This window comes from Esox lucius, chromosome 4 (genome assembly GCF_011004845.1).
Source record: "Esox lucius isolate fEsoLuc1 chromosome 4, fEsoLuc1.pri, whole genome shotgun sequence".
NCBI lineage: Eukaryota > Metazoa > Chordata > Actinopteri > Esociformes > Esocidae > Esox > Esox lucius.
In genome coordinates, this window is record NC_047572.1 from 14536898 (window position 1) to 14564707 (window position 27810).

Consider the following 27810-nt stretch of genomic DNA (forward strand, 5'->3'; position numbering starts at 1 on the left):
GTCTCCTGCTGACACACACACACACCCACCAACCCACACCCACCCACACACACACACACACACAGTGTCATCTCAGCAACTCTAATCAGTGAATAATATGTTATTGTAGTTTGTAACACATGTTTCTGTCCCAGCAGACCACAAGCTGCTTTTCATATTGATACAGTGACAATGGGATCGATCAACCGTGAACAAGATGTTAATGAAGCCAATATAATTTCCAGAGCCACAGACATATTAGCGCTCCTCGTTGTTGGCTGTTGCCGGCAATCGTGAACCAGGCTTCGGAGCCAATAAACGCAACCACTGTTTTGCTGCGATTAATTCCAGGCATGTTCAACTGATTCAGTGGCAGCATTAAAACTGGGAGCATATTAAACAGTGTGCAGGCATTCTCCCTCCTTCCAAACCGGTGGTTTCCATAACCCGTCTACACCCGCCAAAGCTTCTGTAGGTACATGATGGGCAGCCCTGAAGCCCTACCTGATCAAACACATAGACACTGACCTCTCACACCAGGTATCCCAGAATGGAGGCCCTCTCTACTGTAAGTCTCACCGGATGAGAGCATGTGCTAAATGAGCATTCAATGCGAATGCAAATTGTGTCCATAACTGACCTCCGATGCATAAATCAACCATAAATACATGTTCCTGTATGATTCTTTTCTCCCACACTCCCAGTTGTTTCTGGCCTGCAGGAACTCTGTCTCAGCCAGTGTTAGGGGAAGCGACTTTGAAAACCAGTTTACCAAGCTACCAATTACTTTACACGCAGACATTACTAAATCTACCCATAAAAATATAGTTTACTAAACTCAATTGCATTTACTATTTTATAATTTAGATGTAAATCTGTGTCATGGACATTCACAAACAGGTCAGATTTTTTAATAGAAATGTAATTCAGCCTATCAAAAGCAAACTTTGTTTCAAGTCAGAATTTAGTCGGCCTTAGAAAGGAAAAGAAGGTATTGCCTATTTGCTTCATATTTTAATTTCTTGGTGCAAAAAACACAACATGTATATCCAGTAGTTAACAACATCACTACAAGGCACAAAAGTAATGCAAAAACTACCTGGATTTGAATTTAGATGAACTACCACCAAGCTACAGCCAAATGGAATTTAATCATTTTCCTCACTACAGCCGACACTGGCTCAAAACCTCACAAATACCAGACACCCCCCCTCCTGCAGACACAAACTTCCTCCATCATACACACCTGTCCCTACCTGTCCTTCCACAGGCGTGTACCCACTAGTCTGTCTGAAGAACATATATGACCTCGGGGAGATTCTTCCGTGTACACGTGTCGCATGCATGTGCAACAGTAACCAACCCAGAGTTAAATACAGTTTCCTTCTATGTATGTAAATACTGAATTAAATACATTATCTTTTAGTGTATATATTATCTTTCAGTGTTCAGTGTACAGTTACAGTCTCCATCTATGTATGAGTAGACTGAGTTAAGTATAGTACATCTCTATGTATGTAAAGACTGAGTTAAATACATTATCTCTCGGTGTAGTTAAATACAGTATCTATCTGTATGAGTAAAGTTAAATTCAGTATCTATTTTTTGTATGAGAAGAGTTTAATACACTATCTATTTTTGTATGAGCTGAGGTAAATACAGTATCACTTTTTTGTAAGAGTAGAGTTAAATACAGTATCTCTTTTTGTAAGAGTAGAGTTAAATACAGTATCTCTTTTTGTAAGAGTAGAGTTAAATACAGTATCTCTTTTTGTAAGAGTAGAGTTAAATACAGTTTCTCTTTTTGTAAGATTAGAGTTAAATACTCTTTTTGTAAGAGTAGAGTTAAATACAGTATCTCTTTTTGTAAGAGTAGAGTTAAATACAGTATCTCTTTTTGTAAGAGTAGAGTTAAATACAGTATCTCTTTTTTGTAAGAGTAGAGTTAAATACAGTATCTCTCCAAAAACGGAATGTAAATCTCTCTCACGTCCAGATTTAGATTACAAAAGCAGAAAGTGTTCTAAGCAGTTTAAAAAAGACATGTCAATATTTTCCCAGGGTAACCGAATCAAACTTTTTCAAACCCTTCAGTCAGAAGCAGGTAATACATTCAGATGTCTGTTAAATATCAGAAAGAGCAGATTGGGACACTTTTCAAACACTTTTTAAAGCCTTGCCAAAAACTAAAACAATAAGGGTTGTCCCAACAAAAGAAAATCTGGGCGGACTGAGTCAACTGAGATTTGCGTTCAAAAGTCTGGATCTCGAAACACAGAGCCTGTGAAAGTGCACCAAGAGTGCAGAAAATAGGCCTGGGTTAAAACTTGGAAAACATGGTATAAAGCGAATTGAGGTGGGGTTTTTATCCTGCTGCTTTTTGCTGTTTGGTTTCAGTATTTGGTTTTGATAGCGCTATCTCAACCACACACATCCCTCCTTTGCGTCAAAAAACCACATCTATCTCAATCACATATTCATCGAAGGATAGACACTGGATTGTGATGTTCATTTCTAAGAGCTTTTTGGCCTGCAGGGTCAAACATATGAAACGGCAGAGAAGCAGACACACCGCCGACATGCAGAGAGAAGATGGATGAGACGTTGTGGATAATTGCAGCAAGTCTACATAAATACAGCAATGCGGAACTTGGAAATAAATGTCATGGTCAATAGGCCTATCAGACACCTGTGTTTTCAGAATGGAACACTTTAACCCATAATGGATTCGTTCTGAAACCAAAACTAATATGTGACAGGTGCCTTCTGCACTCTGACAGAAAAAAGATTGTGGCAAATAAAAGCCAAGTGTAACATAAAAATGGAAATGCTACTGTATTAATTAACATAATAATACATTTTTTTATTATAGCCAGCACCTTCATAAACACAACTAAATTATATATTTTTTTCCAATTGCATATGCGAAATGTATTTATTACACAGTTAGAATGTTTAAGTCAAAATGGCTACTCATTGGGAGGAGGTGGATTCCAATGAAGCACAGCATATAAAGCACATTTAGATGTCTGCTATTCTAAGGTATTCTGTTTTCTTGCTAAACCCATTGCCATTTTTCATCTGTTTGTCAGTTCTATTCGTAACAAAGCCACTTGATAGAAGCACTTAATCTGTCTTCCCAGAGTCAGATGTGGCTTGTGGAAACTACTTTTTTCTTGTTTAAAGTGGGTTCCTAACTTGCACAAGCGCAGTGTAAATTTTGTTTACAATATTCTTCTACAGTCCTGACAATGGTTAAGTGAGAAAAAAAAATTCACTACTGAAGAATGGAACATAAAATTTTACTAAAATGTTTAAATTAATTTACTTAAACCGGACAAATCATTAATATTGGACTTGACTAAAACAAAATATACTCAAAACAACAATATGTGACCAACATCTAATTGTTTATGTCAAATTATTAAGATACACTTAATAGTAAAATGATGAATTTAATTTAAAATAGCAGCCAAAATGAACACAACACAATCAGAAGTGTTACCACAATTAATGATTATCTATAGTATCTTCTTGCACACTTTCACTACCAAATACTTTCAGTAATTTTGATAACACGAGTTAGCATTAGCTTGTGAAACTACATAACTAATTTAATACTAGACTCACATATAACAAACGTGTCTACTATTCATCTGACTCTGGGGAAGCAAATGAAGGGCCTTATTGCCAAAATCTCAAAGTATCCCTTTAAGTCCCTTTTTGAAATAATCTCCTCATCGCACAACCAATAATTCAGCCCCAAACGATTTCGGATGCCATGAAATCATCGACTAATCTGTGTGTGTATTTTCCTTCTCTCTCTGTGATGAAATTTATGTTTGTCTCAGGCTCCTTTATTACCATACAGCCTGGGCTGCTTCCTAAATGGCATCATATTTCCCAAATAGTGCACTGCCTTTAAACAAGCGTCGTAGCACACTATGCATGGAGTAGGCTGTCATTTGGAACGCTGTCTTTTATAATATCGCTCAGCTGAAGGAGACGGGAGCGCCACTACACATGATGGAGAGGCCTGCAGATTTACTGTTCCATCTCTCTCTCTCTCAATTCAAATCAATTTCAATTTAAAGGGCTTTATTGGCATGGGAAACAATTCTTTACATTGCCAAAGAAAGTGGAGAATAAGAAAGATAAAATGTAAAATAACAAAGGTGAAAAAGAACTCAGAAATTTGAGGTAAACCGAAGTTTGAAATGGATAAAGCCACTTGAAAATTGTAATTATTTAAGCTATGTACAGTGTTGTAACAATGTGCAAATAGTTAGACTATGAATGACAAGGGAAAATAAATCGAATATAAATATTGGTTATGTTTCCAGTGCGCTCCGCTGGTCGCCCTTTTCTGATGGCAATGGGTCACAAATCTTGCTGCCATGTTTCTACATTGTGGAATATCTCCTAACAAATATGGTAGTTTATCAATGTTATTTTCAAATTATTTGTGGGTTTGTATGATCTAAGGGAAAAATGTGTCTCTAATGTGGTCATTCATTATGCTGGAGATTAGGAGGTGCTTCTTTCTTTCCACCTAATTTAGTTGGCAGTGAGCGCTTATCCAGGCTACTATTGAGAGCCAGGTCTGTCTATAGCAGCCTTTCTCCATATCAAACCATGCACAATGAATCTGCAAACAGTCAACATGTTTCTTCATTTTGGGTCAGCGTTTCAGGTCAGGTAGTCTGCTACATTGTATTCTCTCTTTCTTTCTTAAAAACTCACTCTCATCTCGCTCTCCTGCTGTAAGCAAGCAAGTAATAAAACGGTACAGTAGAAAGGTAGTACAACACCTTAGAACCAACACGGGAGAAGACAGAAAGGAAGGGGGAGTGGGTAATAGAGAGAGGGCGTAATGAAGGAGAGGGACTGTATGTGTGGACAATTGAGATTAAACAGCGGCCCTTAATCGTGTCCCAAATGGCACACTATTCCCTACCCAGTGCACTCCTTTTGACCCAAGCCCTGGTGCAAAGTAGTGTACTACAGAGCACCCAAGTGTATCATTTGGGACACATTCCTATCTCCGTCAGGGAGACACTTTGATTGGCCTGATTGTCTCCAATATCGAGACACTGAATAATAAACACAGCAACACTGGGCATTAGCAAGTCTAATCACTCTCTCTCTCCCTCTCTCCTTTGGGATATCACTCATCTGATGGGGGAAATAATGACACACAATCATTGCCATGGATACGCCATCATCACAGAGTCCTGTGAGAGGAGGATGGAGAATATATTAGTACACACACACAGGTCATAGACACAAAGACGCACAATGGCACACACACAAGGAGAAGCGTGGAGGGCTAAATGAATTAGGAAGGATATTGGATGGAGCTAGGTTAATGAGACATTCAGCTTCTCTGGATGCCTCATGGACAGCCCTCTCTGAAAGTACCTGACTACAGCCCCGTGGGCACATCTCAACACCCATACACACACATTTACTGGCACGTCAGCCTTTTACATTTACATACATGTCAATAAATGCCACGCCTTCCACTCTCTCATGTGTTTGACTTACGATGCACAAAATGTCATAAAAATTTAAAGAGTATTTGCTCATATAAAAAAATATATATATTGTTCACGTGATGGATAGACCGATGATATCGATTCGCCATCAGGGAATTACTCGGACAGATCATGTGAAGTGAATTGTTGCTGTGTGGATGTAACAGGCATGAAATTGATTTTCTTCTCCAGGTCACGGGTCACTGATGACAGAAACCATTTTAGTATCTGTAAGCTGTAAAAGGTTTTATAGTCTTTATAGCTAAAATATAAATGGAATGTGATGGTAATGTATAGACAGGGAAGATATGCTAACCATCTATCAGCAGTAGGAAGTTGTTTCTACTGATGTTTTTGTCTTCTGTATGAGCTATGTATGGTTGTATGTATGTATGTATCTATGTATGTTTGTATGTATGTATGTATCTATGTATGTTTGTATGCATGTATGTATCTATGTATGTATGCATGTATCTATTTATGTTTGTATGTATGTATGTATCTATGTATGTTTGTATGTATCTATGTATGTTTGTATGTATGGATGTATCTATATATGAATGGATTAATGTATGGATGGATGTTTTGTATGGATGGAGGGATGTACTGTATGGAAGGATATTTTGTATGGATGGATGGATGTACTATATGGATGTATTGTATAGATATACTGTATGGCTGGAGGGGTGTATTGCATGGATGGAGGGGTGTACTGTATGGATGTATTGTATGTAGGTATAGGTGGATGTACTTATGGATGTACTTATGGATGCCATCACATAATATAATAAGCCAAACTGCTCTGGTCTGATCTACTATCTCTCTGGTCTTTTTGCTCATTTAATCTTCTGTAAGAAGAAAACTGTGTTGGGCTTACAGAGAAAATAATAATATGTGCCTGTTATGAAACTGTACATTTGACTTTCAAATCATTTTGATGATTCATCGCTAGCAGCTAGGCTGTCACTCTGTTTTGAACATACATATGTACACACAAACCGCCAATGTGTGTGTGTGTGTGTGTGTGTGTGAGAGAGATAAACAAGCAGTGTTTCTCATTGGTTTTGAGAGCTGTGGCCAACAGCATAGTGGGTCTGTGAGTGACAGACCTGGCAGGACGTTGACGCTTGACAGACAGGAAACATCATGTGTTCTATAGCTGTTCATGGGTTGCAAATTTCGTAACAATATTGTTTTGAATTATCATTTTGAAGTTGATGCCCAAGTGAGCAGTCTACTCAATTCACCCTTAACTGGAGTAGATTAGAGTTGTGAAGGACTGTGTGCACGAAAGGCCTGAAAACACAATACTATATCTAAAGAAGCCTGATAATTTGTAGGGAAACGTTTCGCCATCCTCTTAATGCCGCCAGATTCATATTAAGATGTAATAATGTTAGCTAAGACTGAGGGCCGTCAATTGAATTTGAGCTAGCTAACATTATGTAATGACAACACTGCTATCTTTCTAAGGTCAATTTGATTACATGACGAAGACTGAAAGTTGTTTTCAAACTAAACATTTGCCTGCTTTGACAATTCAGACAAAATGGAAATTAGCCCCTGTTCAACGTTATCAGCTCCCTGTCAGCACGCCTGCAGCGTCTGTAGAATGTTGACAACCATAACACCCTCACGTCTGTCTGTCTGTCTGGGGACACCAGGAAGAGGAACTGCTGTTTGTGATGGTCACTAATGGGGATCCTAACAAAATCTGAAAGATTTTTGCAACACACACACACACACACACATTAACCACTAACTGTCTGTCTGTCTCACCAAGTCACTCTGTGTGTCATAGTCTTAGTGTCTCATTAAAAAAGCAATCTGATCATCATTACAACCATCTGCACCACACACACACACACACAACGTAATCCCTACAAGCCCCCTCAACCAGAACACAATCTTCAGCCTACCTACCCTGTAAGGGTGTGTGTGTGCGTGCGTGTGTGTGTGTGCAGCTGTGCTCGTCACACCGTGTGCTTCTGGGTTGAGCCGCATTATTCCGAGCCACTTGACCAGCACTGAGTGGCTTCAGGCTTCTGCAGGCTGCACAAGGAGGGCACAGCCTCCCTACTGACAACACACACACACTCATAGGCTAACACTCAAAAAGCATCACATCATAACTCACAAAAAACAGCCCTAAACAAAACAAATACACACACAGAAAGGGGAAGGTGGGGTGCACATCACTCACTCACGTACACACACATGGGAAGGTGGAGTGCAGATTACTCACACACACACACACACACTCACACACACACAAACACACACACACACACACACAGGGGAAGGTGGGGTGCAGATCACTCACACATTCCCAATCCCCTCCCAAGCCCAGTGCCAGAGCCTCTTGTCTTCAAAGCCTTGTCACAGGATGCATATCTAATGCTGAGAGAAGTCTGGCTAAGTCTGCAGCCAGGAGACTGACTCAACCAACCTCAACAGGCATCCAACATTACTGACTTAGGCTGCACCCCAACAGCAGTGCTCTATGTAGGGAATAGGGGACCATTTGTGACACAAGCAGAGCCAGCCTCCTACAGACCTCCCACACTACAGACCAGTCTGCTACATGCCTCTGGCCAGTCCACTATAGACCTTCAACATTACAGATTAGTCAGCGTCAGACCTCCAAAACTACAGACCAGTCTCCAACAGACCTCTAACACCACTGACCAGTGTGCTACAGACCTCTAACACCACTGACCAGTGTGCTACAGACCTCTAACACCACCGACCAGTGTGCTACAGACCTCTAACACCACTGACCAGGGTGCTACAGACCTCCACAATTACAGACATATAATGCAAGGCTTTATAAATATTTTCCTTCACTTCCAGTGCGTACAATACTATAAACATATACCCATTGTACCTGATAGGGAACAAACAATGAGAGTTGCATTCAATAGGGAATACACTATTCCAGTTGTATTTGATTGGGAATACACTATTCCAGCTGTATTTGATTGGGAAGACAGAATTATTTTTCTTTAATTTAAAAACCTCGCCATTCAACTCAAAGAAATGCTTTCTGATTGGCACTCACCGTCATGCAATTCCATTAAACTGCAGTTATGGCCACTACCTACCTTAGTTCCACTGGTGGCTATTTGGTAAAATTCTGATTAGCAAGCAAAGATCTGCCAAAAAGACATAGATCCAGAGAGCCCAACCCTTCTGGATGTAAACTAGGTCACGCTAGTGTTGAATTTAACCAGAATCTGAACCAAACGCTGACATTATTGTGGTTTGCACATTTTTGCAACATGAAATCACAACTGCAGCCAGCAACAAAGGAATCCCACTCAAGGATCTTAAAAGATATGGCAGCGGGATGGTGTCAGCAGTGTTCTGTTGGGCCTGTTCCTTCTCCACCCTGCACAACGCACAGGGCTTTCTGTAACAAACATTATGTCGCCTCAACAAAAAACCTGACATGTCCCGCTGATATTTGAGAGACCTGACAGGTACATTTCACCAGGAAATAGAATGTAATCAGAAACTTCTCACAAGGTTCAACACAGCATGAGGAGGCTGCAACTCTTCTAAATGGTAAGCTACCTCCTCTAGGCTAGCACTGCCTGGCCGCGGTGCTAAAATTATTAATTCAGTGGTTTTCTCTCACGTAGGCCTAGGGTTGTGTGGCAGTTTCTTTAATGTAATGTGTAATATATTAACATTATTGCTTGCTTTTGCAGGTCTTAATGTTATGTACAGATACACAGCAATTGCATTATTTCATGAATATAGGTATAATGGTTGTGAGGTGAGCGCTAGCACTTCACTCCTTGGCAGCATCTAATGCTAGCCTTCCATGGCACTGATGTCAGCATCTAACGCTAAGTTTCCATGGCACTGATGCCAGCATCTAACGCTAACCTTCCATGGCACTGATGGCAGCATCTAACGCTAACCTTCCATGGCACTGATGGCCGCATCTAACGCTAACCCTCCATGGCACTGATGACAGCATCTAACGCTAACCCTCCATGGCACTGATGGCAGCATCTAACGCTAACCTTCCATGGCACTGATGGCAGCATCTAACGCTAACTTTTCATGGCACTGATGGCAGCATCTAATGCTAACCTTCCATGCCACTGATGGCAGTGACTGGCCCTATCCTTCTAGAGATCTGATGGCAGTGACTGGCCCTATCCTTCCAGAGATCTGATGGCAGTGACTGGCCCTATCCTTCCAGAGATCTGATGGCAGTGACTGGCCCTATCCTTCCAGAGATCTGATGGCAGTGACTGGCCCTATCCTTCCAGAGATCTGATGGCAGTGACTGGCCCTATACTTCCAGAGATCTGGCACTAAATTCCAAGGCACTAAATTCAGTGAGTGCAAAGCAAACAATTGTTTTAAGATACATTTTGCATAGATCATTTTTTATCTTGATATGGAGTTGTAGCGTTCCAGAAAAAATAATGGAAAATGATTTGATATGCCAATAAAGTGCCTTTAGTTTTATAGTGTATAAAAGCAGACTTTACAAAATTTACCAAGTTTTCCATACAATGTGGCCTATTTTGTATCTAAAAGAAGGAAAGTATTCATTTCTTATTGTTTGGCAGAAAATAAAAAAAATTACGCTCATTGTCCATTTTCCCACATGCACACTGTGCTTACCCTTGCAATTGTAGATCAGCCTGTGGGCGTCCTAGAGCTAAACCAAAACCACCTCCTTGTTCCAGACACTACTGAATATAGAACATATTTTCATAATTTTTTAGCTCCAACTAGTAATTCTGACGTGTGATGAGGCTGATTTTCCACTGACTCCTCATCTTATCTTTTGGTTGATAACATGGCTTGTGGGCATCGTACATCAAAATTAAACACATCCACGTGTTCCAGAGACTCTCCTGAATCAAATGAGCTCCATTTGGTCATGGCGATTGTCTATGTGAAAACACAACTGCCAATAACGGATTCGGCTGTATCGAAGCTGTGTGTCTGAGTGAAAAATGGCCATGACCGGTGCAATTCCCCTGGCACTCTGGTTTCAACTGAGATATACCACGCGTTTTTGTGACAAACTGTTTTATATTATTGTAAATACATATTTACAGACATCTTAGTGACGTCTGTCTAGTTTGGGAACTACACCTCTTCAGAAAGACTGCAAATGATACTTACTGTCAATGCATTTACTGTAATGGCTTATATTGCCAGGTTCATATGTATATACTTCTATAGTGTGTGTTTGTATAGATGCCTTTCTATAGTGTATGTGTTTTTATGTAATATCTTTCTATAGTATGTGTTTGTAAAGATTCCTTTCTATAGTGTTTGTGTTTTTATGTATTTCTTTCTATAGTGTGTGTTTGTGTAGATGCCTTTCTATAGTGTGTGTATTTTATATACATATATATATATATTTCTTTAGTTTGTGTGTTTGTATGTCCTTCAGTCAAGATGGGCCAAATCAGCTGCATATGTAGAGAACAACAGAGAGAACGTAACAGATACATGTAATGAACATAAACAGCCATTTCATATCTCCAGACTCCCCAGTGACGTCACTGAGACGGTGGAACACAGCTCTGTCCCAAGGTGCTTTGAAGGTCCAGTGTGAGGCAAGTTGTCTTCAGCACACAGAATGTTTCGTATACAAACGCAGAATGGGGCAAGATCAACACCTATGAGGAAAAACATATGGCACAGATGAAACTGACTGGCTAACGTGAATAGAATGAGGTACCCTGCACCGATGTGTATACGCACACACACACACACACAGACACACACACACACACACACACACATGCTGACACACACACACACACACACACACACACACACACACACATGCTGACACACACACACATGCTGACACACACAGTATATATTCTGGCTCCGTCAATTCAGTACATCAAGACGAGTTACTAAAGCAGTGGGAAAAGAAGAGCCCTGACTGACTACAACAGGGAACTCACACGCACGCACACGCACGCACACACACACACACAGACACACACAAGCGCGCTACAGGCTATGGGGCCGGCTGAGTGAGGGATGAATTCCTGAAAAAAGACTAATGGAAATATGATTTGTTTTTCTCTCTGCCCTGGACCTTAACAGTAGTAAAATCCTCTGGATTATATCATGCTATTTCAATGCACCTCTAATAGAGTTAGTTTGTCTGTGTGTGTGTGTGTGTGTGTGTGTGTGTGTGTGTCAGATTTGAGCTGTACATTTGATTTAGCACATGATTCTTTTTGTTAAATTATTTCCCCCACCATGTCCATGGGAGTCAAGACACGCTGCCCAAAAGCATTTATCTGTGCCCCCGTTAACCCTTTCCAACAGGGTTTTGCTCAGTCTTCTCAATACAAACTCTCAGCGTGACCCATTTCCCTGCTTGACACACAAACACACACCCACACACACAGCCTCCAATCCTCCGGGTCCGCTACGGCGAGGATATGGAAGAAAGGCCTGATGGGAGTCCTGCTGTGACCAGCCTTGTGTCAGCCCAACGCTCGGCCAGGGGCATGCTGGGTAAAGCTCTCCGTTCAGCTCTGCGTGACAGCTGTGACTGACGCCTCAATCGCTTCTCTCTGGGAGGCCTCACACACACACACACACACACACACACACACACACACTGGCGAGCCCGCGGACACACGGGGACAGACGCGTACACACACGCAGGCTCACACAAAGGCCTGCATTTTCCTGAACACCTCGGAAACCCGAAAGAGCCAATTCCTCACGTCCACACAGATCTCAGTCTCCGTGTCCTGTTGCCTTTTGTTACTCGCCTCTCTTCTCCCAGTAAACAGAATGGAATCTAATCTTTCCTCTGGATTTCCCTCCATTTTGACAATGGGGAAAAAAGTTAATACTCTCATGTATGGCGTTGTGTGTGAACCAAGTCAGTCTTCGGTCCGTGGGATGAGGGGGCCGTAAGCTAGCGGGATTTGTGTCCGTCTAATTGAATTAGTTTGATTGCTAGTGTGATTGATGGAGTGAGATCCAGGGTGATTTCCATGCTATTTTGTATGTGAAAGAATTCCTTCTCCACAGGATGCACACCAGTCACATACTATAGGAACCAGCAATCAATCAGCTACCCCGGGGAACAACCGGGAGGAATTTCTGTTTCTGTGTGTCAGCGATGTGTGTGTTGTGTGTGAGAGTGGATGGGTGGGGTTCGTGATGGTGTGTGTATGTGTGTGTGTGTTGGACACATCCATCAGATGGCGTAAAGTGAACAATGACATCAGATATGGAACCCCGGCTAACTTTAATCTTGTCTAACGCCTCGCTAAACCCACAAACCTCTCTTCCACTGGGGTTGTGTGTGTGCATGTGTGCATATGTGTGTGTGTGTGTGTGTGTGTGTATGTGTGTGTGTGTGTGTGTGTGTGCGCATGTGTGCATATGTGTGTGTGTGTGTGTGTGTGTGAATGTGTGTGTGTGCATGTGTGCATGTGTGTGTGTGTGGGGGGGGGGGGGGGGGGGCTGATCAGGTCAGGGTCTTTGTGAATTTCAGAACGGATGGAGATGTCACTGTCAGAGTCTGGTCTGCACATGGTAGGAGGGATGCTCCAACACAGACGTGTGTGTGGGTGTGTGTGTGGGTGTGTGGGTGTGTGGGTGTGTGTGTGTAAGAGTGCATGCGTGCAGGCCCAGGCCTAATGTTCTCCATATCTCCAGTCGGATGGATTAGGATGTTAGATAATTAATGGAGTGTTGTTACAGCAGCAGTCCATCTGCTTCACTGACACACTTACACTGACTCCCCAGAGAGAGCAAGAGGTAGTCAAAATGTAGCAGGAGAAATAATAGGAGCTTGTTATTCTTCGTCTTCACACTATTACACGTATTTATATCTGCTGTTATCATTCCACTGTTGCCAGTTGTATTATTTTGTTGTGATTAATAGCATGCTTGATTATTATGGCATTATTACATTATAATATACTATATAATATACATATAATATTTAAAATATATATAAATATATACAGTACCAGTCAGAAGTTTGGAAATACTTACCCATTGAAGTGAATGGGTAAGTGTGTCCAAACTTTTGACTGGTGTATACTGTAGCAAACCCGTGTGTGTATGTGTGTGTTTGTGTGTCAAGCAGGGAAATGGGTCACACCGAGTTTGTTTAGAGAAGACTGAGCAAAACTCTGGTGGAAAGGCCTGGGACATATAAACATTGACACTTCGGCAATATTTAAAATGGTTCTCATGTCAATAACAACCTCTATGAGAGTTTGGCAGAGTGAGCATGGACTCAGAGATAGAGAGGGGACACCCTGTGAAGTCCATCAGTATTCCATCAGCCTATGACTGGTTGTCTCCATCACATCCCCCTAACCTGAAGTGTTGAATCAGTGAGAGAAAAATGTTTGATATCAATGGCGAAGCAGACACATGCTGCCACAGAAAATGTGGCTTCCCATGTTGTGATGTGTCATCAAACAGACAGATATTAAGATAGACAGACAGACAGATTACACAGATACGTAGATATCCAGTAAATGGAAACTTTGAACCGTGTCCAACTGGTGAAGTAGAAGAGGGCCAATGGAAACTAAAGCCCCTTTTGTCCAGGTGTCTCTGATGACCAAAGCACTACAGCCGCATGCACGTACACACACACACACACACACACACACTCCAAACTAAAGCAAGTCCAGCTGTCCCAATGAGCCCAGACAGAGTCAGCCTTTAAAGCACCGGGAGAGCGCCAGTTGCTCTCCAGAAGTAGAGACGCTGTTAGCCGGGGTGTGCCTCTCTTTTTCTTCCTCACTTCCTCTACTCTCTCTGCTCCCTCTTTATTTCTCTCTCGCCCTCTCTTGCTCTCCCTTAAATGTACCCTCTCGCTTCCTCCGTCTTCCTCTTTTTGTTCGACCTTTCTTTTTCTGTGTCTCTCTCTCGGGCTCTGATCATGTTTCTCTGCTACAGTTCTCATTACATACTGACGACTATGAGGGAAAAAGAAAGAAAGAGTGGGAAAGAGCAAAAGGGAGGGGGAGACCTAAGAGATAGAATGAGAGAGAGAGAGGAAAAAAAGAGGGAAGAAGTACGGGAGCAACAGAACTAAACAACTGGTTGACCCTCTTTCAGTAGTGGTTCGTTCTATAGGGAACAGCCTGCTGAAACAAACTGACTTTCCAGGCTTGAAGACACACTAAGATGCCTTTTCTATTAACTCCAGTGCATATGTTTCCCGTTTCTCCCTCCTCATTTCTGTTTACCATAGTTGATGTCCCTGTCGGTAAACAGTGACCAGCTGGTTTTGCCAGCTAATCATGAGAGGAATGTATACTGGGGAGGTTGGATGTACAGTTGCCTTGTCAGATTCGTCTTTACTGCAACCACACTGATTCACAAATTCTGTGTGAAAGAGAGGTCAGGGATTTTTGAAAACCAGGACAATCCATTTTTATTAATGAAATGTAATAATATAAATTTGAAATCTTAAATATATAAACAGTATCAGCTGTCCTAACGTGTAAAGTGAGCCTTGTTACATGCAACTAACTTTAATCATTTTTAGTCCACCAGACACTATAAAATCTACATTTTACATTTATTATCCAACAATTTTTTAAAAGACCTGTAATACAAATCTATAAAGTTAGTTTTATTTTATAGTGCCAGAGCAAATTTGATTACCATTTTGGCATAAAAAAACAATTATAAAATAACTATTACGACATGGTCAGTTAATTGATTGTGAAAGTGAAAAGGTCACTTTATATACAAATTCAAATAAACATTTAAACAAATATATATCTCGTATCTTAAACAATCAGGGAGATGGAGTTGATTGTGTCCATGATAATTTAAATATTTTACTTTCCACACCATGACCATGTCATCTATTTGCACTGTAATGAAAATGTGAAGAAGAGGTCCTTATGGTTTTACTGACCCGGCTGATTCTTCATTCATTTAGGATTTGTTCATATCTAACCAAATCTCTTGAGATATTTTCCAGGAATAACAGTGAGAAATATTGATCAAAGGCACAAAGTACTATTATCAGAAAGTTTTTAAGAGTTTAAAATGTCCTTTGCCCCGGACAAAAGCATTTCCAGGCATGAAGCCAAAATGGAAATTAATAATGATACAAATATTTTCTACATTCCACATATTATATTTTCTCTTTTAACATTAATTAAATTTTTAGGCTCACAGAAAGCAAAAAAATTTAAATCTTCCAACTATAAAATAAACAAGAATTGTCAAGGTTTTCAAGAAACATTGAGGAAATACATATTAATCTGAATAAATACTAAATATTATACAGCAGCTATAAACATTGGCAAATTGCTTCTTTCTACATTCATATTTCATCTGTTGTAATACGAAAAACCATTTGGCTCCTCTCATTCTCCGTCTGCCGTCCAACCATTTCCTAAGTTCTGATACCATGCTACGAATTCTGCTGCTGGTCTGGATATCTGTGGTGCACTGGATCAATCAATAGAGTTCCTCTCCTATTGATCAGCTATTAATAATAAAGAAGAAGAGGGCTATCATCCTGGAATAACAATCTGTAACTGTTCAGTCCTAGAGGCTGGACACACGCACGCACAAACGCACACACGCACACTGACAACAATGTAGGGACTACCTCGCCCTGGTGTGAATTATGTGACAGAGGGAACCCGGCAGGTTTAAGGCGTGGGTGTGGGTGTGTGTGTGTGTGTGTTGTGGGGGGGGGGGCAGTCCTAATGTATTAACTGAGACTGCAGTGGTGTCTATAGTTGGAACAGAAAGTAAGATGTGATAAATCTAGATGAGACATCAGATACTGTATCCTCTATATCAGGCCACTAGACTCAGCCAATGTTAGAGGGCAACCAGTAGCTGTCTGATCAGATGGTCCAACCATAATTATTTAAAAAATATATATGTTAACATATTAATGGACCATACTGATTCTATTTGAAAATGGTAATAATGTTAAACCATGTTTAGATTCAGACAAGATCACAGACACGGTCTCTAGTTTTTGGGAATAATTGGGGACATATTTCCTAAATTAAACAATTATATTGCAGAATTCCTGCTAATTTTAAAATAATTTTGGACCAAAAAACTAAAATCATGCACATATTTGTTTTTACAAAATATGTCCCAGAAAAATCCTTATTTTCGGATGATAATGGCCCGTAGGGCGACTATTGCCAACCCTGCTCTAAAGATTTCTCTTTGTCTCTAACGTTAACCCTATCTCTGTCTCTACATCTTTTCCTCTCTGTTTCCCTCTCTCTGTCTCTTTCACTCAAGTGGAGGGAGGGGGTGAGGTGGAGGGAGGGGGTGAGGTCTCAAACAAGACAATGTGTCCAACTATAGGAGAAATGCACAATGGATGTTATCTTTCACATCCCTCCAGCCCTCCAGCTTTACATTTTACTGACACTCACCTTTACAACACAACCAATTTCTGTCTGTCACTTCACCTTTACAACACAACCAATATCTGTCTGTCACTTCACCTTTACAACACAACCAATTTCTGTCTGTCAGTTCACCTTTACAACCCTACCTATATCTGTGTGTCACTTAACCATGACAACCCTACCTATTTCTGTCTGTCAGTTCACCTTTACAACCCTACCTATATCTATGTGTCACTTAACCATGACAACCCTACCTATATCTGTGTGTCACTTCTCCATAACAACACTACCAATATCTGCCTGTCACTTCACCATGACAACCCTACCTATATCTGTGTGTCATTTCCCCATAACAACACTACCCATTTCTGTGTGTCACTTCTCCATAACAACACTACCAATATCTGTCTGTCACTTCACCATGACAACCCTACCTATATCTGTGTGTCACTTCTCCATAACAACACTACCAATATCTGTCTGTGGGTCTCCATTTTTGTTGTACTTAAAGTGCCTCCTTTTATATCTCCAGAGGTCTTAGATTTCAGTGTACTATAATTCCATCAATTGGCAGTTAAATTACTGTAAAAATTATTCCATACAATGGGAGATGGAAAAAGTCTGTCCTAGTATGTCACTGAGTTTTACATCTAATGTCATTACATATATATGACATCACAAACCATAAATCAATATATGTCTGTCTCCTTCCAACTTCCATGCCTGACTGCCTGACACAACCCTGATGTGTGTGTGTGTGTGTGTGTGTGTGCGTGTGTGCGTGAGTGCGTGTAAAGACTCTAATGATCTTGACTAGCCCAGTCAATTCAAATAAAACATGATTGGCCATAGTCCCACAGTTAAGCAGACCACACACCCACACTTCTGTAGCTCTCTCAGGCTCGTGCGGGCGTGCGCACACACACACACACACACTTACTCTCAGAGCAGCCGAACATCTCATCTTCATAAACACATGGCAGAGCTCTAAAGCCCACCCCGGAGATGTACTATAGATGTTTAATCCCAATGGAATCAGCTGTATAAATAACGGATATGCTATGAAGCGCCCGCTCATAGTCACCTAATAAACACAACACACAGGCACTCCACTCCCTCCATATGCTCTGGTAAAAGGTAGGAAATGTGACCACATTTGGGACTCGTACATAGTTCCCTGCTGCATGTCAGCTTGGTGATGATCAAACAATCATTCATGAGCTCGGGCCACTCGCCATATTGCTTGCGCATATTGATTTGAGTCAGTTCCATGAACAATAAATAAATATTCTTGAAATGTGAAATGTTATGGATTATTACTCCTAAGAAATGTTGTGGGAGTTGTTAGGTTTTTTTGTTAGGGCAAATGTGTTTGTTCTGACATTTTTCACTGGAAATTTTGAAAGCCTTTTGAAACATTGAATACACCAAAAGTTATCATTGATTTATTTTGCTTTTCTTTCTTCAAAATGTTTTACCCCTGTTTTCTCCTTTTCTAACATTGAGACATTCAGTTCACCACTGTGGCCCTCCCTGATCGAAGTTCAAGACTTGTCCACTCATGCACATCTAGCCAAGCCGTTGTGCTTCTTATCTCACTGATCACTCAAACAGAAAGTACTGGCATGCATATAATATAGCCTGGGACTGGGAGGAAAGCTCATTCCCGATCCAATAGCCATGATTGAGCTTGCAGGTGCCCAACCTACCGCAAGGAGTCGTTGGGGCTTGACAAATTGAGACAGCCCTGTCCATCAAACACCAGTCCACACTGGACAGTGCTGAGCAAATTCACACTGCACTCAGAAAAACTTTAGTTAGACTGACCCTGCCATTGACACATAAACCTAGAGGTCAGTCAGACAAGAGTATAGCTCTCTCTGAAAAATACTTTACTGATCAGTTTACGTTAACTAAAGTTATGGTGCATAAAATGCTGACTGTATTCTTGGTGCATTGGCAAACAAATTAAGTAGTAAGTTATGAATGCATCCAAATCACGCACCTGTGATATTAACAAATAATGCCGTGTGCCTTTACCAAACGCTGAAGAAAATGGTTTCCCAAAACGGTAGGCCTATGTGATGTGGATGTAAACCAACTGAGTTTGATGGGGACTCAATATAGTGTGAGTGATAAATGCTACAAGAACACATTTTTTCACTGCCGGTAGCCTCGAGACGTCTCTCCGGAACTATAATTAGGAAAGTGTGTGTGCTGAGCTCAGCGCGTGCACGTTTTTATTTCTCGCCTGAGCATGTTCAGACACAAAGCTCGAGGTCTAACGGAGAGAAGTATTATTTCTTCGTTTGAGTGTATAGCGCGAGCTAGAAGCGTTAGGCTACACCTTGACACACTTGGCATCGTCCGCGGGTGGCTTTTCTTCTCATTCCTATGCCTGTGCGCATTGTTCATTCTCCCATGAGGTGGAGAGTTTGAGGAAAATATTGAATACAATGACTCTGTTATAACATTATGGAATTAGCCAAAGACAATGATATCCATAAATTGTTCTCCTAATTTCTATTATTTATGCATATGTAGGAGATGCATAAATATCCTACATACATATACACACACACATACACAAATAACTCGAGCCTAAAATTTTATAGGTGAAGGCCAGGAAACGTCCTACCTAACTTGTCCGAATTTTCCTCGGTTTCCTGGTCTTCTGAGGCTACACACAAACAGTAGTGTGCATGCCCCTCACAAGCGTGCACACGCGCGCGCGCATACAGCAACGGTTAATGTCTTAACTTATTGGAATTTCCCTTCGTTCACTATTCTTGTGAGGATAAGTATCCTACACAAAGTAGCACTACTCGCAAGTAGCACACAGACAGGCACACAGACACACACTGAAACAGTATTTGCTAGCTGAATCATGAAATAGGACACTTACTTGGGATTCTGAGTGCTCCAGATTATAGTTTCCAGTGATTTGGCGACAGAAGGTAACGCCGACCTCCATACCACAATAAAGATCCAGAGGTAACACTTCCAGCACGCGACCCTCGCCATTCTCACAACCGGAAGATAGAGCAAGCCGAGAACTCAGAAGAGCTTCTGACCAGCCGTGCGCGTGGCAGGGCAACAGCCTCTATCTACCGCTTTCTTCAGTGGCTCGAGTCGAGTGTTTATGTCAGTCGGGTGCATGTGAGGTCGATGTTAGATACATCTGTCCTTCTTGTCCGGTTAATGTCTTCAGATCCCCGGTTAAAGCTCCGGTGTCCTTGATTGAACCGTTTGCAAAGCGCGCGTGGGTATAACAAGAACCGTTAGCCCTAAAAATCCGGTTTTGAGAGGTTCAAGACCGGTTGAAAGCTGAGGTGATCCGGTTGACCTGTAGCTGAGAAATGTGGGATGTCGTTTCTTCTCTCTTTTCCCCTAAATGTCACACAGATCCGGTACGTCGTTAGACCAGGTAAGCCTAATGAGGTCTCCCAAGCAACGATTATGTGTACTGCGTTCAGATGGACTGAATAACGATCAATGTCTTTGTAAAATGAATATTATCTCCCTGCAACGCTTTCTCTACCTGTCGCATCCATCAGTTAAAACTCCATCTGCAGCACTCCGGATACTTCATCCATGTATTCTCTTCGGTCGCTTCTCTCTTCCCCAGAGCAGGGAAACTGCAGTGAGTTAATGTAGTAGCTAAATATTCCGCTCCTCTCGTCCGCTGCGCTCCCAGTCTCTCTTCAGTAGGTCCTAGAGCACGTGAGGGGTCCGATAGAAAGAGACGGAGCCATTCCTGCACGCACTGCCCGTATGCCCAGTAGCCCGAGCCGTATGTCCTCTTTGTCCCTGGGTTATTGTGCAGTTAGAAGTGGTCTAGTTTACCAAGGGTTAGGGCTTTCTCTCCCTTCTCCCTCGCTCTCTCTCTCTCTCTCTCTCTCTCTCGCCCTCTCTCTCTCTCTCTCTCTCTCTCTCTAGTTCAGTCCGTAAAACTCGATGTCTCCTGGTTTGCGCACCTCCTCGAGCTGAACGGCTACGGCTGTACGGTAACCTGATGCCCCGGCGCGCCGGGGACTGCCCACCATATCAACCGCTTCAACCAATCAGATAGCTCGGTCCGAACTCGGGCATCGATGCGCGTATGTGTGTTGCTCCGGTCCATTACCCAAATCCATTTCTCTGAAAGCCATTTAAAACCTTTTTCTTACCTAAAACTACATATGTGAACATTTATAAAAGAAGCAAATGTATTGCAATGGCTTACGTGTGATAAATCAAATAGGGAAACATTTGTGAATTTGTTGGCTTATTTCAAGCATGTATTTTGCTCAGCGAGTGGTCTAAGAATGTATCTCCTGAAGCGTCAAGTGTCACAATGTCAGACAATGAACTTCATGGCAACCTATTATTTTAAACACAATAGGGAAGCCCATTGATTTTAGGGAAGAAATGCTTGACACTTAATTGATCACGTCCGTTTCCACACCCCTTTTTGTGTGTTGTGAGTGTATATTAACGTGCGTATAAAAGTGCATTAGTGTGTGTGTGTTTCTACAGGTTCTTGTTTGTGTGTGTGTGTGTGTGTGTGTGTGTGTGTGTGTGTGTGTGTGTGTCTGTTCTCTACAGGTTAGTGCCCATCTTTTAATCAATGTCGCCCCCTAATGGTTAAGTACAGATCGATTGATAGATCACCTGGAATGAGGAGCCACTTACAGAGTTGGAGAAGAAAGATAACAGACAGTTTAGCGTGATCTTAATATGCATAGAGTATTAAGCATTGTATACTTAAACGGGGAACACCATAGATTGATGTGTCCAGTTATTTAACAGCAGGGCTGGAACAAAAGCCTGCCCCCAGGACATAGAACTGGTCAACATCCTACAAGTTCAGAAATATAGAGCTACACCCTGAGAAGTATACAAAGGTCTGTGGTTGCTTATCACATATTTACACTCAGCAAACACTGAAACTATGACATCAGCACTGTGAGATGAGGCCAAAGACTGAGGTCAGCTGTACCACAGTCAATAAAACCAAACAAATTCTAATCTCGGGCCTGGCCTGTAAAGTTTTATATGAGGTTGCTGTCGTCCAGGAAATGTCATGTTCTGTTCTGTTCTATGCATTGGTTATAGAAGTAGGGAACTGCTGTAGAATATGTTTTCAAGAAAGTTGTTTCCTAATTGTCATTCTAGCAGACAGCTATCGCTTCAAATGATTCAAGAGATCCAGACAAAAATGACAAAAACTTGAGAAAGAGTGAGTCTGTTTGTTCAATTTTAAATACACTTGGTTAACAAAACTTTGTTTTTAGTTTAAACCTGACGTTTCAACACCAGCAGCCTTCATCTGATAGATATAGTGACAGACACATACAAACACACGCAAACACAGACATGCACAAAGGTATTAGTGGAGCCTGTTGGCATGCAGAGGGTCAAGTGGCTGACCCTGTTGTTATCTAGAGAAGAGGGTTATGGGTAGAATGTGTCCGACATCTGTCTCACCCCTTCCATCTCCACACACACACAAACTTACACACATACACTCCTCTTAAATCGATCCCTAATTCTAACCCCAATAACAATTGTAACATTTACGCTAAATGTAACCCCTATTCCGGAAATAGCAATTTTCCACATTGGGACCAACGAACTGTCCCCCGGTATCAAATGTTCCTTGTTATTCTTGGATTTTTGTATCACCACAAAAATGTAAAACATGCACACACACACAAACACAAACTCACACACACTTCTTTTTCTATCCTTGTGAGGAGCAGAGAAAAGATTCCCTTTTTTCCCAATCACCCAATGCTTAACCCAATTCAGACTACAACCCAATTATACGTTTCTCCCTATACCTAACCTATACCTAACTCTTAAGCCTTAAATAGATTTTTTTTTCCTAGTGGGGACCAGCAAAAAACCTTGTGGGATCCAAATTGTCAGGTTTTATGTGGTTCTCACATTTATAATAAAACCAGGTCACATAAACAGTGAAACAACAGATTGTATAAACAGTTGTTATTCTGGGGTTTGGAGTCTCTGAAGTTATTGTTTCAAGGATTCATGCAGTTTTGATTTCACCGTGACAACAATAGGGAAAAAAAACGCTTCCTGTTTAGGCGAGGTCTGATTGCAGTCCAGACATCTCCTCTCTCGCAGCCTCAGTCCTAATTGCCACAAAAAGTAGCCTTCTGATTTAATTGAGCCACAGTTACTTTGGCTGTGAGAGAGATGTCTGGACTGCAATCAGACCTCGCCTAAACAGGAAGCGTTTTTTCCCCCTATTGTTGTCACGGTGAAATCAAAACTGTATGAAAGACTACCTGATTCATAATTGCAGTAAGAAATGGTACTGACAACTTCCTTATCTCAATGTGATCTGACATTGATGTGTTTTGATTAAACGTACCTCCTTTCAGGGCTTGATGGCTAAGGATTTGTTTCCATTCCAGAGGAAGTATCTCTCACTCTGGCTACTGTCCGTCGCACATTAGGGACACACTCAGACTTTAGATTGGGGTTAATGAGAGAGAGAGGGTGAAAGAGAAGTGTCCGGAGAGACTGGGAAAGAAACAGAGAAAAATAGATAGAGACAGAGGGGCTTTGGAAGTACAAAAGGGTGAGCGAGATGGAGAGAGAGTGGTATCTGTGTTAGCTGTCTGAGCCCACTTGTTCCCATCAGGTGACAGGTCACACTCCTGAGTCCCTGGATTACCATGTCACTGTCACTGTCTCATGACATCATCAGTCTGGGACAGCAGGTGGCACACATAATGCTCTATACAGGGGCCTCTTGAGGAGAACACTGATTATACAGGGCCTGGTGAGGAGAACACTGACTATACAGGGCCTGGTGAGGAGAACACTGATTATACAGGGCCTGATGAGGAGAACATTGACTATACAGGGGCCTGATGAGGAGAACATTGACTATACAGGGGCCTGATGAGAACACTAACTATACAGGGGCCTGATGAGAACACTAACTATACAGGGGCCTGATGAGAACACTAACTATACAGGGGCCTGATGAGAACACTGACTATACAGGGGCCTGATGAGAACACTGACTATACAGGGGCCTGATGAGAACACTGACTATACAGGGGCCTGATGAGAACACTAACTATACAGGGGCCTGATGAGAACACTGACTATACAGGGGCCTGATGAGAACACTGACTATACAGGGGCCTGATGAGAACACTAACTATACAGGGGCCTGATGAGAACACTAACTATACAGGGGCCTGATGAGAACACTAACTATACAGGGGCCTGATGAGAACACTGACTATACAGGGGCCTGATGAGAACACTAACTATACAGGGGCCTGATGAGAACACTGACTATACAGGGGCCTGGTGAGAACACTAACTATACAGGGGCCTGGTGAGAACACTAACTATACAGGGGCCTGATGAGAACACTGACTATACAGGGGCCTGATGAGAACACTAACTATACAGGGGCCTGATGAGAACACTGACTATACAGGGGCCTGGTGAGAACACTAACTATACAGGGGCCTGGTGAGAACACTAACTATACAGGGGCCTGATGAGAACACTGACTATACAGGGGCCTGATGAGAACACTGACTATACAGGGGCCTGGTGAGAACACTAACTATACAGGGGCCTGGTGAGAACACTGACTATACAGGGGCCTGGTGAGAACACTGACTATACAGGGGCCTGATGAGAACACTGACTATACAGGGGCCTGATGAGAACACTGACTATACAGGGGCCTGATGAGAACACTGACTATACAGGGGCCTGATGAGAACACTGACTATACAGGGGCCTGGTGAGAACACTGACTATACAGGGGCCTGATGAGAACACTGACTATACAGGGGCCTGATGAGAACACTGACTATACAGGGGCCTGGTGAGGAGAACACACAACCAGGGTAGAACTTTGAATGTGAGTTTTTAATAAGGTTTTCGGAACTCCTGCCAGCATATCAAGCTCCCAAGTCACCCCTGCATAAATGTGCTGTTATCTTCCTCTTATCCTCCTTCTTTCTCCCCCCAGGATCCCATTATGTGTCTGTGGGTTTGAAGAAAGGAAAGTGTTCTCTGAAGCAACCTCGTTCCAAGGTGTGACCCTGCCTTCTCCTCCCGGGTCAATTCATCCCACTTGGGCAGGTTTTTCCGTGTCCTCCATTTGAAGAGCAGGTTTTATCTGACACTGAATATCACCTGGACCTAAAACACTAAGGTCGCCCCCCGTTGAACCTGTCATGACGACAGGATCTGTCCGCACGCTGCTCTCCCTGCTGGCTCCACACGAGGCAGAGAAGACAGGCTAATCCCCCCGTTTCCCTCATTCACCAACTAGACTACAACAGCCCAGTCCCTCATTCACCACGCCTTCCTTCATTCTACCACTCGTCAAAACAGGGTGAACTGGCAGGCAGTCAGACGAGGGCTGAGCGCAAACCACAGGGTTCCCACGGCCTGCTATTCTTAGAACACACACCCTGGTATCTCTGACCTGTTCCGGCGTGCCTTTAGACACTGTTAAAGCACATCTTTCCTGTAATGAACAGAAAAACATTGATTTGTTGATTTAACATTCACCTCCACATCTACCCTGATCCACAAAGGTTCCCTTCTGTATTCTGCAAGATGTCCTTTTTGTGTGTGTGAATATTTTGTTATTCAGTTATTCTAGTCTTGTCTGTCTCACTGTCCGGCAGTCTGTTTGTCCTGCAGTCCGTCTGTATTTCGAGCTCCGGAGGAGAGGATAAGAGTGAATGGTCTCTTTTCTGCCCTAACCAAGTCCAACCAGATTACAACCAGATTACTTCATTAATAATTTAACCATATAATTACAATCCTGTTAATTTAACCTTTGAGGTGCAGACAACCGACTATAGTTACCAGGTATGTTTTTACACTAACTGATGGAATTACAAAAGATATGTACATGTTACTGTTATTTCTGGATTAGAAAATGGAGACCGATGTAACTCCTAAACTGTTTTTGAGTCTAACTAATCGCTTACTTAACACAGTCGACATACCTCCATTGACCTGCTTTGACTTCATACATCTGTTTAAGTCCACTGCCTAAGCACAGCTTCAGATTACCGGGTGAAAATGGCACCCTTTCCCCTATGTAGTGCACTACTTTTGGCTATGATCCCGGTCATAAGTAGTGAACTCTAAAGGGAATAGTGTTCCATTTGGGGCGGCGTGGCAAGGCCCTTGGGTTATCAGGAGTAAATATGAGCCCTATCTCTGGCCTCTGCTGCTGGAGGACCTGTAGGCTGAGGTTTAACCCTTCAGCCCTGACCTTGTCAACACACACCAGAGCAGGCCAGTGAGCGCTTAAAAGGTACACACTCACATGCACGCAATCGCACACAAACACACGAGCGAAAGGACACTGGCCGGTATAACAGACACACACACTCATGAACAGGCGTGCACACGCATGTTGGAGTAGGTTCAGGGCTGTGAAAGTAACCTATTTCGGTCTCCTTACATACAGGATTCTCTGTTGTTGTAACAGGAGGGAATGTCTGATTTAAGCAGGACAAGCCTCTCCAGATCTTTGACACAAGCACCGAACTGAATGGAAGTCCTCCCCTTCCTTCATCCCTCTCTTTTCTTCATCCCTTTCACAGGCAGCAGCCGTAGTGAATGGGTCTGAACGGATCCCTTTGCTTTTCTACATCCCTCGCTTTTATTCACCCCTTCCCTCGTTCCCCGCGCCAGTCTAATGAGGAGCCATTGAACTGAGGTTTCTCTTTAGCTCTGCGTTTAATACAGAGGCCTCCACAGCCTTTCATCTACTGCCAGAATCCATCTCTCTTTTATGATAACAGCCACGGACTCCCTCAACCCCCCCCCCCCCCCCCCCCCCAACAAACTGATTGCTCTCAGCATGGGGGAGTTGTGTTCTGGCTAACTTGTAACTCAGTAGGAGTTTACCAATAACAAACACATAAGCACAATGTAGAAAGATAGGAGTGCAACATGGATTGGAAACACTAGTTGAATCTAACAGTTTGAATTAAAGGTGTTCTGCTACATGTGGAATCGACATTATCTGGACACATAGTACAAGATACACACTTAAAGGAAAAGCAGCAGTCATGAATGTTGTGCATGAGCCATCTTTGGAGATTTGGAGTGTATGACGCTGAGGAAAGAGGCCTGGGTGTTAAAAGCTACTCTGACTGCGACACTTGAGCAATGAATGGGGTTTTTGGTAATAAGAAGAACACAATGTAGGGCAGTGGTTCCCAACGACGGGTACTAGGACCCCTGGGGATACTTGGCCTACCCAGTTAATCTCTTTCCTAGACACTTCGGCTCAAATCCACGGAAGGTCTAGTGAAACAATCCATCAAACGTGGCCTTCATTAGGCAATGAGAAACTTGTGAGAAATTCTATGTTAAAATGTGCTCATTGTAAAGAAAGTATGTCAGGTAATTGATGAGACTGCATTTAGTGTTATAGGCCATTAGCTAGTTAGCTTCTCATTTATTTTAGTGTCTGGCTCTGGCTAGAGTAAATGTAATGAAAGTGTGCATTCTCAAATGTGAGAAATTTGATTGCACAACTCCGTTATTTATAAAGTCTAAAATCTAAATATAACTACTATTATCAAGTAATGTCTCTCCCACAGAATGCCACGGCCACTCCCGGAAGGCCTACTTCCACAGTTCTTGTACTGGGCTCATATGCATAATAGACTAGGATAATCAAGGAGCACTTGAGAAGCCTCCTAAGACCAAAAGTTTATCAGTCAAACGCACATTAGACCAGTTTGTAGAAAATTAAGAGAAAAAGGTTTGGAAACAATAACAGAAAGTGATTTTTCATTTGACATCACCCCCTGGTGGAAGAGGGTGGGTTAAACATTCTCTTCCCCAAACAAATCAAATAAATCTCTCCACTCATG

General features: G+C 42.2%; 1 protein-coding gene across 1 annotated transcript in view; it reads right to left on the minus strand.

Moving 5' to 3' along the window:
* The window catches only part of LOC105024434 (ephrin-B1), a 60506-nt gene extending 39564 nt beyond the window's left edge, over window positions 1-20942 (minus strand). The window contains exon 1 of the mRNA XM_013133508.4: window positions 19818-20942. Coding sequence (XP_012988962.1) covers window positions 19818-19936 — 119 coding nt within the window. The 5' untranslated portion in view covers window positions 19937-20942. The remainder of the gene's footprint in view (window positions 1-19817) is intronic.
* Window positions 20943-27810: the final 6868 nt, after the last annotated feature.